Genomic DNA, 14366 nt, shown 5'->3' with positions numbered 1-14366 from the left:
ATTAATCTGCGATCCATAGCAAGTATTCTTTTCTCTTTTTTTTTCCTTAGCATATGTTAGTTGTACAAATGGGGAACATTGTGACATTTACATACGTACTTACAAAGGATCTTGATTACATACACCCCCTCCATATTGTCCCTCCTACCTCCTCCCCCCACTTCTTAAATTTAACAGATTTTACTGTTCTGTTTTCATACATACACAAAGTGCATCCACCACATTTGCCTTCCTTCACTCTCTCCGTTTACCTTCCTCCCTCCCGCAGGTTCCCAGCCCTGACAAAACTATTTTCCCTTTCTGTCCTTCATTTTTTTAAGTGTCTATTCATTGTTCAAAATGGTTTTTGCCATGATATTTCACACATGCGTACATTGTACTTTAGTCCCATTAGCCCCCACTATTACTCTATTGCCCTTTTCTTGGTATTCTTAATCTCCCTAAAATACTTGTAAAATTTAGGTGTGGGCAAACATTGAACATTTTGATGAGGAGAAGGAATTATAATTCTTGCTAGATTCTCAAAAGGGCCTCTGACACAAGTGGAAAAAAAAAACCCATTGAACTGGGACACTAGCTGTATATAACAGTTTGTGACTTTGGTTGTACCCTAAGTTTGGAAGAGTTAGTATGTACTAAATAAATGTTTCTTTTTGCTTCCTTTTATAGGGAAAAAGGTTGCAAAACAGGAAGATTTAAAAGAAATGGGTGATGTTTCCTCAGGGATGAGTAGCTCCATCATGCAGCTTTACCTCAAACAGGTGCTGGAGGCATTTTTCCACACCCAGTCAAGTGTGCGCCACTTTGCCCTAAATGTCATCGCATTGACTCTGAACCAAGGTCTTATTCATCCAGTTCAAGTAAGCAAGTTTTGTATTAGCAGCATTTACTTAAAAGAGCCAGATTAACTGTCATTTAATGACATCATGATTAAAGCATAAGTAGTTCTTTATTTCTTTTAATCTAGTCTTCTTTGTCCCAAACTCTTTTTTTCTTTTTCTTTTTTTTTATTATCAAATTACTATTGTGCTGGGGGTACATTGTAACATTTTTTAAAGTTCTTACACTATGTCATACTTGAATTCACCCCCTCCATCATTCTCCTTTATCCCTCCTCCCCCCATTCTGGAATAGTTTCATTAGGTCTTCTTCTTCCATGTACATACATGTGTACGTAATATATCCACCATATTCACCCTCCTTTACCCCTTTTCCTTTTCTTAAGAGTGGGAATCTTGGCTCTAGAGCCTAGGCTGTCCTGGAACTCCTGGGTTCAAGTGATTCTCCTTCCTCAGTTATCTTAAACTCTTAAGGATCTAAGTTTTGCACCAGACACCAGTGGCTCAAATCTGTAATCCTAGCTATTCAGAATGCAGATATCAGTGGAATCACGGTTCAAAACCATCCCAGACAAATAATTCATGAGACTCTATCTCAAAAATACCCAGCATGAAAAAGGGCTAGTGGAGTGGCTTAAGTGGTAGAGCACCTATGTTGCAAGCATGAGACCCTGAGGTCAAACCCCAGTACCACCCCCCAAAAAAAAGAATCTTGTTTTGGATAATCTCTTAAATTGTCATTACTGCAAAATATCCATATGTTCATAATGTTATTTCTATTTTATTTCTAATTTCTATTGGTAAAACGTGTACTCAAATCATTTTCTATAAGTAGGGATGATAAACTTACTTTAATCCATACTTTTATCCTTAAGAGCCAACAAAATTAACTGGGCTTAAAAGTATAATATATTCAATAAGGTAGTTTTAGTCCACAGAAAAGTAAACTCTACAATGTGAGCTTAGTTTTTGCCTCTTTAATTGAAAGTAACATCTGTTACCCAACATATTAGAGCATTGCTATGAGAATGACATGATGTAATAAAGGGTTGAGTTGTAGCTCAGTGGTAGTGCTTACCTAGCATGTACAAGCCCATGGGTTTGACTACACACACAACACACTACCAAAAATGAGGGAGGGAGGGAAAGAAAGAGAGAAGGCAAGAAGAAGGGAGGGGAATGGAAGGAAAGGGAGGGATGAGGGGGAAAGGAAAAGAGGAGTTAAGTAATAAAGTTATATTAGTTTTACTGAGGCCAGGAAGCCAATGCTGGTATAGTAATACATACTTTCTGATGGTCAGGAGAAGAATGCCACAGGCTGCATCAGTGATCTTAATCAGATTATCAGAGTCTGTACTTTTCAAGGGTTTTAGGGGTTTTTGGGGGGTTTTTTTGCTTTTTTTTTATATGCTAGTAATATATTACTAGAAATAATATAGATCTATTACAGATCTATTTTAATAATTCAGGAAAATATCTTTTTTTCTAATCAATATTTAAATATAATGTGTTCTTCCCTGTGTCTTAAAGCACATCAGCAAATATTAAATTTCTTTTTCATAACAGGGCTGCTATTAAAATCATTTATATTGAGACTTTCTTCTTTTTTGAAATGCTTATGTTATCTTTGCTTAGTGCTTTTTTATTTTTATTATTAATGTAAGTTGAGAATCTGCTATCTGAAATACATGGGACCAGAAATGTTTCAGATCTTAGAATTTTGTTTGAAATTTGTGTGAAGGACACTGGGCTTGAAAAACTAATGCAGTCATCAAACTTAGGATATTCAAAATTAATATAGCACTATCTAATATACAGTCCATTTTCAAATTTTGCTAATTAATCCAGTAGCCAGTAACATACTTTTTTTCTCTTTCCTTTTTTTTCCATCCTGGGGCTTGAACTAAAGACCTTGCACTTGCTAGACAAGTACTCTGTCACTTTGAGCCCTGCCCCAGCCCGTTTTTGGGGGTCTTATGTTTTTTGCATGGACCAGACTCCAACCACAGTCCTCCTACCTTTGCCTCCCTTGTAGCTTGGATTTACAAGCAGGTACCACCTTTCCCAGCTTGTTTCTGAGACAGGGTCTCTCTGACTTTTTGTCCAGACTGTCCTCAAAGTGTGATCCTCCTATCTCCACTTCCTAAATTACTGGGATTACAGGCATGTAGCATTATGCCTGATCTGCCAGTAATATTCTTTATAGATTTTGTTTCTAGATCTAGAATTTAGTGATCACCCATTTCATCTGGTGCCATGTCTGTATTTTAAAGTTGATTTGTTTGTTCTATTTCTATATAAATCTAATTCAGTTTAAAGTAGTAATGGTGTTTCTTGACTTTTAGAAGTACAATGAAGGAGCCAAGGGTATATATAGCCTAGTGGTAGAACTTTTGCCTAGCATTCTCAATGCCTTGAGTTACATCCCAGAAACATACGCACACACTACAATGAATATGACGGTGACTGAAATCAGCTTTGTGGAAAAAAATTCTGTTAGCCTAGCTTCAAGTGTAGAAAACAGACTTCTTCTTGCCCTGTATTATCTTTACACAGCAAATTAAATCAAGCTTAAAGAATTATTGGATTATGCATTCGACGCATACTACATAGAATTTATAGGAAAGCCTTATAAGGCTATATTCATATATCCCAGATACACTACAAGTTTTAACACATGTTAAGAAGTATATAGTTTTTACTACTGTGGTGTCTCACAAATCCTTTATTTTTATTTCTAGTGTGTCCCATATTTAATCGCCATGGGCACAGACCCAGAACCTGCTATGAGGAACAAGGCTGATCAGCAGCTTGTGGAAATAGACAAAAAATATGCTGGATTCATTCATGTAGGTATTTTTAAGTAGAATAACTTAAAATTAAATGCCTTTCTCTAATAAATCACTTCTTTGGTAAATTCCTGCCCACAGGTCATTTTTTTTTTTTTTTTAGAATATTTGCTTCATACTTTTTAACTTGTAACTTAAGTTTTTCACCCAGTATGTTTATTGTAGTTTAAAATTAACTGTAAGATCAGGCCAGATGTCCTACAAGTACACTGAACTAAAAGTTAGGAAGCATGGCTTCTAGGTCTACTCTGTGACCTTGGCAGCTTCTAGACCTCTGTTTTTTTCTTCTGTAAACTGAGGGGATTGCAATAGATGATCCCTAATGTTACTTCCAGCTCTTCATTATTATTTTAAATTAAAAAAAAAAAGAAGTTAGCCTCAGAATATAATTCTCAAGTATATTTTTAATTTCATTCTTTTATTTTCCCTGACAAAAATGAGGCTTTTATTGATTTCAGATGAAAGCGGTGGCTGGTATGAAGATGTCTTACCAGGTACAACAAGCAATCAACACGTGCCTAAAAGATCCCGTAAGGGGATTCAGACAAGATGAGTCCTCTAGTGCTTTGTGTTCACACCTTTACTCCATGATCCGAGGAAACCGCCAGCACAGACGAGCCTTTCTTATATCTTTGCTCAACCTCTTTGATGACACAGCAGTAAGCATAAAACCTTGTTATTTAAAAAAAAAGTTCTAAAAAGTTTCATGCCTAAAGTAGTCACCACTTTTAAAATATTGCTATTTTCCTAAATGTTAGTGGCTGTATTAAATGTGTTCCCTTAATCTGCTAAGTTATTTGCAGTCAAATTGAAGGAGAAATTTTATGTGAAAATAAATGTAATGAAGAAGAAAGTATAATTGTGCCTCCATACAGACTATCTTAGAAACTTCAGTTCCTATAAGCATATCTTTAAACTATGTCATTAAGCTATGACTTTGGGAGAAGGTTGCCTAAATAAGTAAAATTAATTTCTCTCCTTTCTGTAGCACTCAAATATTGTTAGAGAATATTCTAGTTTTTTGGCTGCCGAGATTCCTAATTGTTTGTATTATTTACTCAAGGAAGAGTTCACTTTATGTAGTACAGTTTGGACACTTTAGGCTATACACAAATTGCACTGGTCAGGACTATTAGCCAAGAAAACAGTCCTGTTCTCTAGGTTTACCTTTTGATTTATTCCTTTGCTTTACACAAATATTTATTTAATAATGCTATGCCAGTTGTTGTGTAAGAGATCACAGGATAAGATAATAAAGATAGACATAGGAATTGCCCATTTAAAGAGCTTAAAGACCAGTCTCTGTGTTCAGCATCTTTTAAATGAACAAAACATAAATTATTTTGTTACTTTAATCACTTATTAGCTTCACACAGATTTTTTACAATAAAGCAAAATTATAATTACCAGAGAATAAATAACCTTACTAAGATCTCTTTTTATAAAAGTGCTACATAAAATTTTCTATATATGATTTAGCATTGTCATAAACATCTGTTTCAGAAATGCTTGGAACATAATTTGTCATCATCATCATCATTATATCATCAATATTCAGCTTTCACTGTTTGTAGAACACCATGCTAAGAGTGCAAAATAGTATGATGCAGTCCTCTTGCCCACAGAGGATTTTCCCTCCAGTTAAGAGGATAAGATGCAAAATAAACAAAATAGGTAGTGTTTAAGGTTAGCATATCCTGAGGGCCCAGTGGTTTGTTCCATTCCTTACCTCACTTCTGCTCTGTGTTATCAACTGGAGTTCTGTTGTCTAAGCATTTGAGTCTTGGAAATCCAGGTCTTATAATACAGTGCTTTCTTCTGACTGCCTCCAACAAAGCATGTCAGAGGAAGAACAAATCACTGAAGACCTAAAGGGATTAAATGAGTCAAACCTACTGAATAAAACAGAGAAGGAAGATGTTCCAGGCAGGGATACAAATATAAAAACATGTGAGAAATAATGAGTATATTGTCATTTGACTGGGACAGAAAGGTCATATTGAAATACAGTATATAGAGGATCCTTTAAACAATGGAGGACTGTTGAAAGTAAAATGATGAGGACAAATGCCAAAGAGTATTTTAGGAACACAGTTAATTTTAGCATTTGTGTTCATAGTGGAAGTAATATGGAATTGATTTATTGTGATGACTGTAGGGAAGGAAAGGAGAAGCACTGTGAGAAAAGAATAACTGACCGGGAACTAGTGGCTCATGCCTATAATCCTAGCTACGTGGGAGGCTGAGACCAGGAGGATTGTGGTTCAAGTCCAGCCCTAGCAAATACTTCCTGAGACCCCCTTCTCCGAAACAGCTAAAGTAAAATGGGCTGGAGGCATAGCTCAAGCGTTAGAGTGCCTGCTTTGTAAATGCAAAGCTCTGAGTTCAAACACTAGTCCCACCAAAAACGACAAGAATTAAAAAAAAAAAAAAGGACTGTGAGAATAAACAAAGGACAATTGGAATATTTTTGTACTGAGCACCTGAGAAAGTGAGACAGTTGCCAAAGGCAACTTGAGAAGAACATGGTAGCGGAGTAGTCAAAGACCTAGGAAGAGACAACTGAGGAAGAAGGTTTTAGGAAGCAAAGTGTGGGTAAGAGTATCACATGCTACTGATGAATCAAGGAGAATAAGAAGTGAAAACATAAGGAGGGATGATTGGTGAACCTGGTGATCAGAAACAGTAAAGCAATGAGGGACAAAGTTGTCTTTAATTAATGAGTAGCAGAGAAGACATGGGAAGAGCAACCTGTTTTAAAAAGAAGCAGGGACTTTCATGAACAAAGTTAAAGAATTTTTAAAGTTTTCTGAAAAGGTTCATTCAAAATGTTTAGAGTCCTGCCCAAACTCTGAGTTTTACCTGGAAAAATGTACATAAATTAAAGTGTTAAAACTGATAGATGAAGTAGGGTTCTATGTCTGTATTTCCTCAACTGTAAGAGGTAGATATTGATACACAGTCTAAAAATAAGATTGAAACTCTCTTCTGAATGTTAATACAAATGTATTCCATCTATCCTATAGAATTTTTTGTTGTTACTACTGCTGTTGTTAGGTTTTATGGAGATTGGATGGCAGGGGAGGGTAGGTATGGAAGGAGCATTTTTTTCATTTAATAGGTTTTGTTTTAGGGATTTTTTTTTTTTGAGCTCTCAGAGAAATTTGAATATTAAAATATCTTTCTGTTTATATTCTCTGAGGGGCAGGGGTTGAACCCAGGCTTTCTAGGCAAGTTCTGTACTTGAGCCTCATCTCCAGCCCTCTTTTTTGAGATGAGGTCTCACTATGTTGACCAGGCTGGTCTTGAACTCCTGAGCTGTTATCCTGCAGCCTCAGCCTCCTGAGTAGTGGGATAATAGGCTTGTTGTCACCACGACCAGGTTAAGACATCTTTTTTTCCTTCTGTTTATATTCTGTATGATCATGAAATGCTGAAAGTCTCTGGTTAACTTCTTTTTAAAGCCAACAACTAATAGTACTTCTAATTTTTCTCTTTTCACCTACTCAGAGTTTTTATAGCATGAAACTGATAGCACTCTCAAAACAACTCTGACATTCTAAATTATATAAAAAGGAAACTGACTAATGTTTTATTAGCACATGAATTTTGAGATTTTTTTTATAGCCTGTATTAGTACTGTACTTACCACTTATTTTTGAGGGCTGAATAGTAACTGTGTGTAACTGATCTCTATATGGGTTAAACTCTTAGAAGCACAATGAAAAATAATTTTGAGCTCATTTGTATACTTTCTGATGTGGTATGGACAAATCCATAAAGATCCCATATACTTATACGAAAACTTTAAGAATTTTCACTTGGGTACACTAAAAAATTTCACCTCTTTCCTCTTGATGTAGCAAGTTGTAAGTCATTATCAAAATCTCCTAAAAATGGATTTAAGATTATTTTATAAACTCTATTTCTGTCCCCCATCATTTTTTTTATACCTTTCTTCCTCTCATCTCTACTTTCCTTCCCTCCTCCCTCCCTCGTTCTATGTTCCCCCCTTTTATTTCTCTTTGTCTTTCTCTAATATTGACTGAGGTGAAGGTGCCCTGTAGTATTTTTTCTAAGAAGCTATTTGGACTGGTTTCTAGATTATCCACTAAACATGTGTACCTTTTTTTTTAAAATTTACAGAAAACAGAAGTGACTATGCTCTTGTATATAGCAGACAATCTAGCCTGTTTTCCATACCAGACACAGGAAGAGCCGTTGTTTATAATGCATCATATAGACATTACACTCTCAGTTTCTGGTAGTAACCTACTGCAGTCATTCAAGGAGGTAAGTTACACACGTTACTATTCTTAATGCATCTGTCGAAGTGCAGGCATGTTATATTCACTGTTTTGTTTCTCATTATTTTTATCCTTTTCACAGGAATACAAAATCTTTCTAAATGATCTTATTGAAATCTGGGCATCATTACATTGGGAGAAGTGGGATGCTCTTTCATTTCTATTCAGAAAAATCTGAAAACTTTCCATTTCTAGATCATTTAGGTGAACTTTTTACATACATGGATTATTCTGTTGATAAGCCATCCCACATCTTTATTTCCCTCACTTTAAGCACTAACCTTAAGTGTTTCCTGTCCATTCATATATCCATTTAAACCCCATTTTAGAGCACCTTGCTATTGTATTAATCTTGTAATGTTATAGATCACAACAATGCACATGAAGATATAGAGAGATAGAGAATAAATACATATATTGATCACCTATCCTTCAACAGCAGCATCATAATGGAATTGGCATATTATTTGCCCAAAATCTTTACTAAATTTCTTTCAATAAACCTTAGTCTTTCTTGTCATGTCTTTTAGGTAGAAATGCATTTAATTGTAAAGCACCTGGTGTAGCACTAGGCAGATATTAAATACTCAGGAATTTAGAACTTGAATATTTTCATGTGCCTGATAATGCAGTTAAGTCTCGTTTTATAAACTCATAGCACTCAAAACAGCTTTGTCATACTAGTAAATCAAGGAAATTATTTTAGATACATAAGGACTAGAATTACAGAGGGATTTACATAAACCCTTGCTACAGACCCTAACGCCTACCCTGTACCTGCTAAAACAGTCTATATTTGTTAACAGAGTTCTTAAAGTTTGAGTAACTAATCCTTTTTTTTAACCATTGTGCTGTTATTTTACTTCACTTACTTTTTTGAATGTGTTTGTAAATGTTTCCCTTAGTTTATTTCTCAACAGGTTATATTTTGAATAACTGCTTTTATAATTGGTTCTTTCCTTTTGCCACCATAAACCCAGTTGGCTTTGTTTCTTTCAAAGATCTAACATTTTCAAAAAGTACAAAGAAATAGGATTTACTTATCCAAGCAGAGTTCCATATTATCTTGTTGAAAAAACTTTTTTTTTTCCCCCTGATACTGGGGATTTAAATCAGGGTTTTGCATTTGCTAAGCAGGTGCTCTGCCATTTGAGCAACTCCTCCAGCACATGAGCTACTTTTTTTTGTTTGTTTTTTGTTGTTTTTCTTTTTTTGTAGTTTTTTTTTTTTTTTTTTTTTTGGTTTTTGGCAGTACTGGGAATTGACCTTATAGTTCTGCACTTGGTAGGCAGGTGCTCTACCACTTCAGCCATACCACCAGCCCTGAAAAATTCTTGAAAGAGATAATCGGTAGGAGCTGGGGATGTTTAAACCTACCATATTCTCAATTAAATTATTATTATTGCTTTTCCTATGTAATGACTTGACTATACGGCAGACTGATATTTTCATAAATAATTTCTGTCATTACTGTCCTTATGAGAATATTGTTTCTCTTTGAATATTTCAGAGGGTTTCTTTTTGGAAGGCATGGTCATGGGGTGGGTATTGTTTACGACTGTATTTTGTCTTAGGACCTATTTTTCCACCTAAGGCTTACATTTCCAGTTCATAGAAAGCCAAGGAGTTTGTAAAGTATTAGTTTCAGGAAGCTTTCTGAAGATGTTTTACAGAGCATAATTATATTTGTTAGTGGTAGTTTGTTTTATTTTTCAAACAGAAAAAAATTATTCTTTCTTTCAGTCTATGGTAAAGGACAAAAGGAAAGAGAGGAAATCATCACCTACTAAGGAAAATGAATCAAGCGAGAGTGAGGAAGAAGTCTCCAGGTCGAGGAAATCACGGAAACGTGTAGACTCGGATTCAGATTCAGATTCAGAAGATGATATAAATTCAGTGATGAAATGTTTGCCAGAAAATTCAGCTCCTTTAATTGAATTTGCAAATGTCTCCCAGGGTATTTTATTACTTCTTATGTTAAAACAACATTTGAAGAATCTTTGTGGATTTTCTGACAGGTAAGTTTACATAAGAAGTAAGAAGAAGAAACAAAACAAAAAAAACCTAAACTGCATTCAAATAATTAAGATATGTGATTCTCTGCCCCCATTTAATTGCATTCTCGCTTTAATGTTAGAGATGCTCCTTTTAAAAAGTGCACAAGACCCTGGGTTCATCCCTACCACCAACAAAAAGGGGGTCCCTTTTTATTGCTATGTAATATTCCACTGTGTAATATAATTTAACTGTTTTCTTACAGTATTGAAGGAAGGAAAGCATATTTCTTTACTTGGTGATAATATATTATAAATTAAGGAACTTATTTTGTTGATTTCCTTAAGAAGGCTTTATTAGACAGTCTAATCTTAAAATAGATTGTTTGTATGAGATACAAACAAATGTAGACCAGCTAGGCTGAGGTCTAACAGAATCCCAGTAGTCTTTTCAAAGTCAGAGAAAAAATACCAATTATCATGAACACAATATAATGTTATCCACTATTAGTCACTAAAGGTATTTCTCTTCTACCTAAAGCCATGGACTTTTGGACATTTCTCACACTTACTGAAATCTTAGATTAGGTATCACAAAGTCAAATGTTATGAGTAAAGTAGACCAGGTCAGTAGCCACCTGGAAGGGGAGTATGTTTCATGTAAAAGGGTCATTTAATACTACTAAAATGACATTTCTAGAATTGGGAGTATAGCTCATTGGTAGAGCACCTAGTTAACATATATAAAAGTGCTGGGTTCAATCACCAGCACCAAAAAGGAAAAATAAATTAATCCTCAGGTTTCTGTGAGCTTGTTACCACAGAAAAGAGAAGGGTAGGTACATTGTGGCTAGACCTCATGAGAGGTAAACAGTTGGAGGCACAACGGGATTTGAGTAATTGTATTAAGATTTGCTCTATAATCATAGCCACAGTAGACATGAGAAGCTAATTCCATTAAAATGATGCTTCTTACCTATAAATTTGATTTCTCCAAATTTGTTGCTTCCTTAGATCCAAGTATCTTTTTCTATCCCTATCATTTTGATGTCTCTACCTAAGAGAAACACTAATGGAAACAAGGGAATAAAAAATTTAATTATACCAGGAAAGAGATTCACCAATTTGAGGCCAGCCTAGGTTACATAGTAAGATAGTAAATAAAATGTAATTGGAATCATTTTAAATAGAAGTACTTGAAACCGAAAGTTTTTTTTTTTTAAGTTTTTGGGGTTTTTTTCCCAAAACAGCAAAATTCAGAAATACTCTCCATCTGAATCTGCAAAAGTATATGATAAAGCAATTAACCGGAAAACAGGAGTTCATTTTCATCCCAAACAAACACTGGACTTCCTAAGAAGTGATATGGCGAATTCCAAAATCACTGAAGATGTGAAGAGGAGTATAGTAAAACAGTATCTAGATGTGAGTAGTAAAACTGAAAACATTTCTTTCTCATAATGACCTGAAAAAGTTAATTTGGGAGAGGGAGACACCTGTTTCACAAAGAACATAAGCTTTATGAACAACCAAGATACTGTTCTCTGTATGGTTTTAATGACTTACTTTGAAATTTGACTTTCCCATTGCTCGAACTACATCATAAGTTTTTTTTTTTTTTCACTGAAAACAGCCTTCTAGTACTTTTATTTTAGCAAAAGATTAAAGATTGCAGAAAAGTATATGTGTGAGAATTATTTACTACAGTAGATTACATGGTTTCTATTTCATAAAAGATAAAACAGAATAGTCATCCTTTTACCTTCTTTGGCCATTCTGTTCCTCTCCTTTTCTCACATCCAGTATTATTACTGTTTCACATATTCTTGCATGAATAACACAAGTGTGTATGTTTGTATACCTCTGCTTTAACAAATATGTGAATGTGCATGTAGAAAGAAAGGGAAGGTGGGAGGGGAGGAGGAAGGAAAAAAAGAAAGGGAAAGGGAAACTCATAGAGACAGAAAATAAAAAGAAAATAAAAAAGATTATCCTAAAAATTAAGTTTCATACTTTAATCTACATAAAGCAAGTAATAACATGAATATTGACTAAGGGTGAAATATATGTATGCTTAGCCTATAACTGCTTTCATCCAATAGTGGCAGAGGTGTGTGATTGTGACAGAGACCATATGGCCTACAAACCAAAAATACACTATCTGTCCCTTTACAAAAAATATTATCAGTCCCTGATTTGGACAGTAGCTGTGGTCTTTTCACCCATACCAAACTACTATCATAAAAAACATGTAGGAACTTGACAGCCTTGTTTGAAATATTTACTTAAAACATTGGTTTGTTTTGTTTTGTTTTGTTTTGTTTTAAGTTCAAACTTCTCATGGAACATCTAGATCCTGATGAAGAAGAGGAAGAAGGAGAGGTGTCAGCTAGCACAAATGCTCGGAACAAAGCAATTACCTCGCTGCTGGGAGGAGGCAGCCCTAAAAATAATACCGCAGCAGAGACAGAAGACGATGAAAGTGATGGGGAGGATAGAGGAGGAGGCACTTCAGGGGTGAGGCGGAGGAGGAGTCAACGTATTTCGCAGCGTATTACGTAAAATGATTTTTATGTGCTTATATATGTCAGTCTATTAAATGTACACCAAGTAATGTAATACTTATAAGACAAAACGTTTTGTAGATAGAGATTCTCTACTTAACCATTTATACATTTTTTGTAGAAAGTTTAACATAAAAGATAATAAAAAAAACAGAAATGAGATTTATCCAGCATAAAAGGTTAATAATTTTTCTTTGGATTGTATTAATGTGTGTTATCCTTTTTATTGTTGCTAAGTTTTGTGGTTCATATGTATATATAATTTTATATATCAAGAGTAAAGACGGGTACAAATTAAGAGTTACATGGCTTTACAAGTATATGTTAACCCCTTGGCGCTGGCGGTCACGGTGCGTCTCATTGCCGGCAATGGAAGTGTGCTGGGAAATCCCAACTCCCGGCGTCAAGGGATTAAAAGCAATAAAAACAATAATTTCACTAAAATTCTTTTGTGTAACACTTGGTCTTTTTTCCCCCCTCCCAATGTTTTAGTCATTGAGAAGGTCAAAACGAAATTCAGACTCTACGGAGTTGGCAGCACAGATGAATGAAAGTGTTGACGTCATGGATGTCATCGCTATTTGCTGTCCAAAGTACAAAGATCGACCACAAATTGCAAGAGTAGTACAGAAAACCAGCAGTGGCTTCAGTGTTCAGTGGATGGCAGGCTCCTACAGTGGCTCCTGGACTGAGGCTAAGCGCCGTGATGGCCGCAAACTGGTGCCTTGGGTAGACACTATTAAAGAGTCAGACATTATTTACAAAAAAATTGCTCTAACGAGTGCTAATAAGCTGACTAATAAAGTTGTTCAGACTTTACGATCCCTGTATGCCGCCAAGGATGGGACTTCCAGCTAATGAATTTGTACATGCAGCCAAATTTACAGGAATTTTTTAAAGGCAGAAAAACTTGAAATATCAACATTCTGGCAAAAAAAAAAAAATCAGTTTTTTTGAAGAGTAAGAGTGGAACCTGGGATGCAGGAACAAAAGAAGGAAATGTTGGGCAAACATTTTTGTGGGAGCTCCCTTCGCTGTTGTGCAGCAGAAACAGATTCTCAGTTCATTTTTACTCCCACTGTATTATAGTTTAACAAAAATTGTTTATATCTTGGAAAAAAAACTTTCTGTTTAAAAAAATAAACAAGTGAATGTTGGAAATTAGTCTGTTAATGTTCTTAATAAAGTGTTCTTGGAGTTGAACCTAGCAGCGGATGGCTTTCTTTAGCTTAGCCCAGTTTCCAGGGAAGCATTGTTTTTTCCAGGCTGTAAAATGGCAGAATCTCCTGGATATATAATTTATTCTGTTGAAAAAAAAAAAAAAAGCATGCAGTATCTATGACCTATCTGCAGAAGGAGTTTTTGTAAATGTAGATTTTGTTGTATTAGGTCACCCTGAAAACAATACAAGAAAAGGGATCCCCAGGCAATCTGGTGGAGCAAATACTGCAATAAATTTTTTTACTTCTCTTTGTTACTTGTCTGTTTCCATTTGAATTTCTTATTGTAAAGATCTGTTTAAATCCATTTATATTATTTTACAGTCTTTTATGTAAAATTTATTATATCACTGGTTTTCAAAGCAAAACATAAAATATTGTTTATACAGTTTGTATAGGCTGACTTCTGAATAATTGGTATCTATTATTTTCATTCCCATAAATGGGTGTAAACAATTAACTCCAGGGTTTTATTGTATCCTGCAATATTTAGTATTAACTATATATGATTTAGCACTGTGCCAAACACATTTTCAAGAGTACATTTTGATATAAAAAGAAACTATAGTTTATTCCTTGTATGCTTCAATTTC

At 34.9% G+C, this 14366-nt stretch overlaps 1 protein-coding gene across 4 annotated transcripts in view; it reads left to right on the top strand.

The window, feature by feature from the left end:
* Window positions 1-13756, top strand: part of Nipbl (NIPBL cohesin loading factor) — a 180912-nt gene extending 167156 nt beyond the window's left edge. For 3 of the 4 annotated variants that reach the window (XM_074077609.1, XM_074077606.1, XM_074077607.1), the window contains 8 exons: window positions 670-860; window positions 3581-3688; window positions 4147-4347; window positions 7835-7981; window positions 9739-10013; window positions 11240-11414; window positions 12318-12506; window positions 13046-13756. In XM_074077609.1, coding sequence (XP_073933710.1) covers window positions 670-860; window positions 3581-3688; window positions 4147-4347; window positions 7835-7981; window positions 9739-10013; window positions 11240-11414; window positions 12318-12506; window positions 13046-13411 — 1652 coding nt within the window. In that variant the 3' untranslated portion in view covers window positions 13412-13756. Of the gene's footprint in view, window positions 1-669; window positions 861-3580; window positions 3689-4146; window positions 4348-7834; window positions 7982-9738; window positions 10014-11239; window positions 11415-12317; window positions 12548-13045 lie in introns of all 4 variants that reach the window. The other variant, XM_074077608.1, reaches the window with a different exon arrangement.
* Window positions 13757-14366: the final 610 nt, after the last annotated feature.

This window comes from Castor canadensis, chromosome 6 (assembly GCF_047511655.1).
Source record: "Castor canadensis chromosome 6, mCasCan1.hap1v2, whole genome shotgun sequence".
NCBI classification, from domain to species: domain Eukaryota; kingdom Metazoa; phylum Chordata; class Mammalia; order Rodentia; family Castoridae; genus Castor; species Castor canadensis.
Note: the sequence above shows the minus strand (reverse complement) of the source record. Positions and strands in the feature narration are given on the sequence as shown.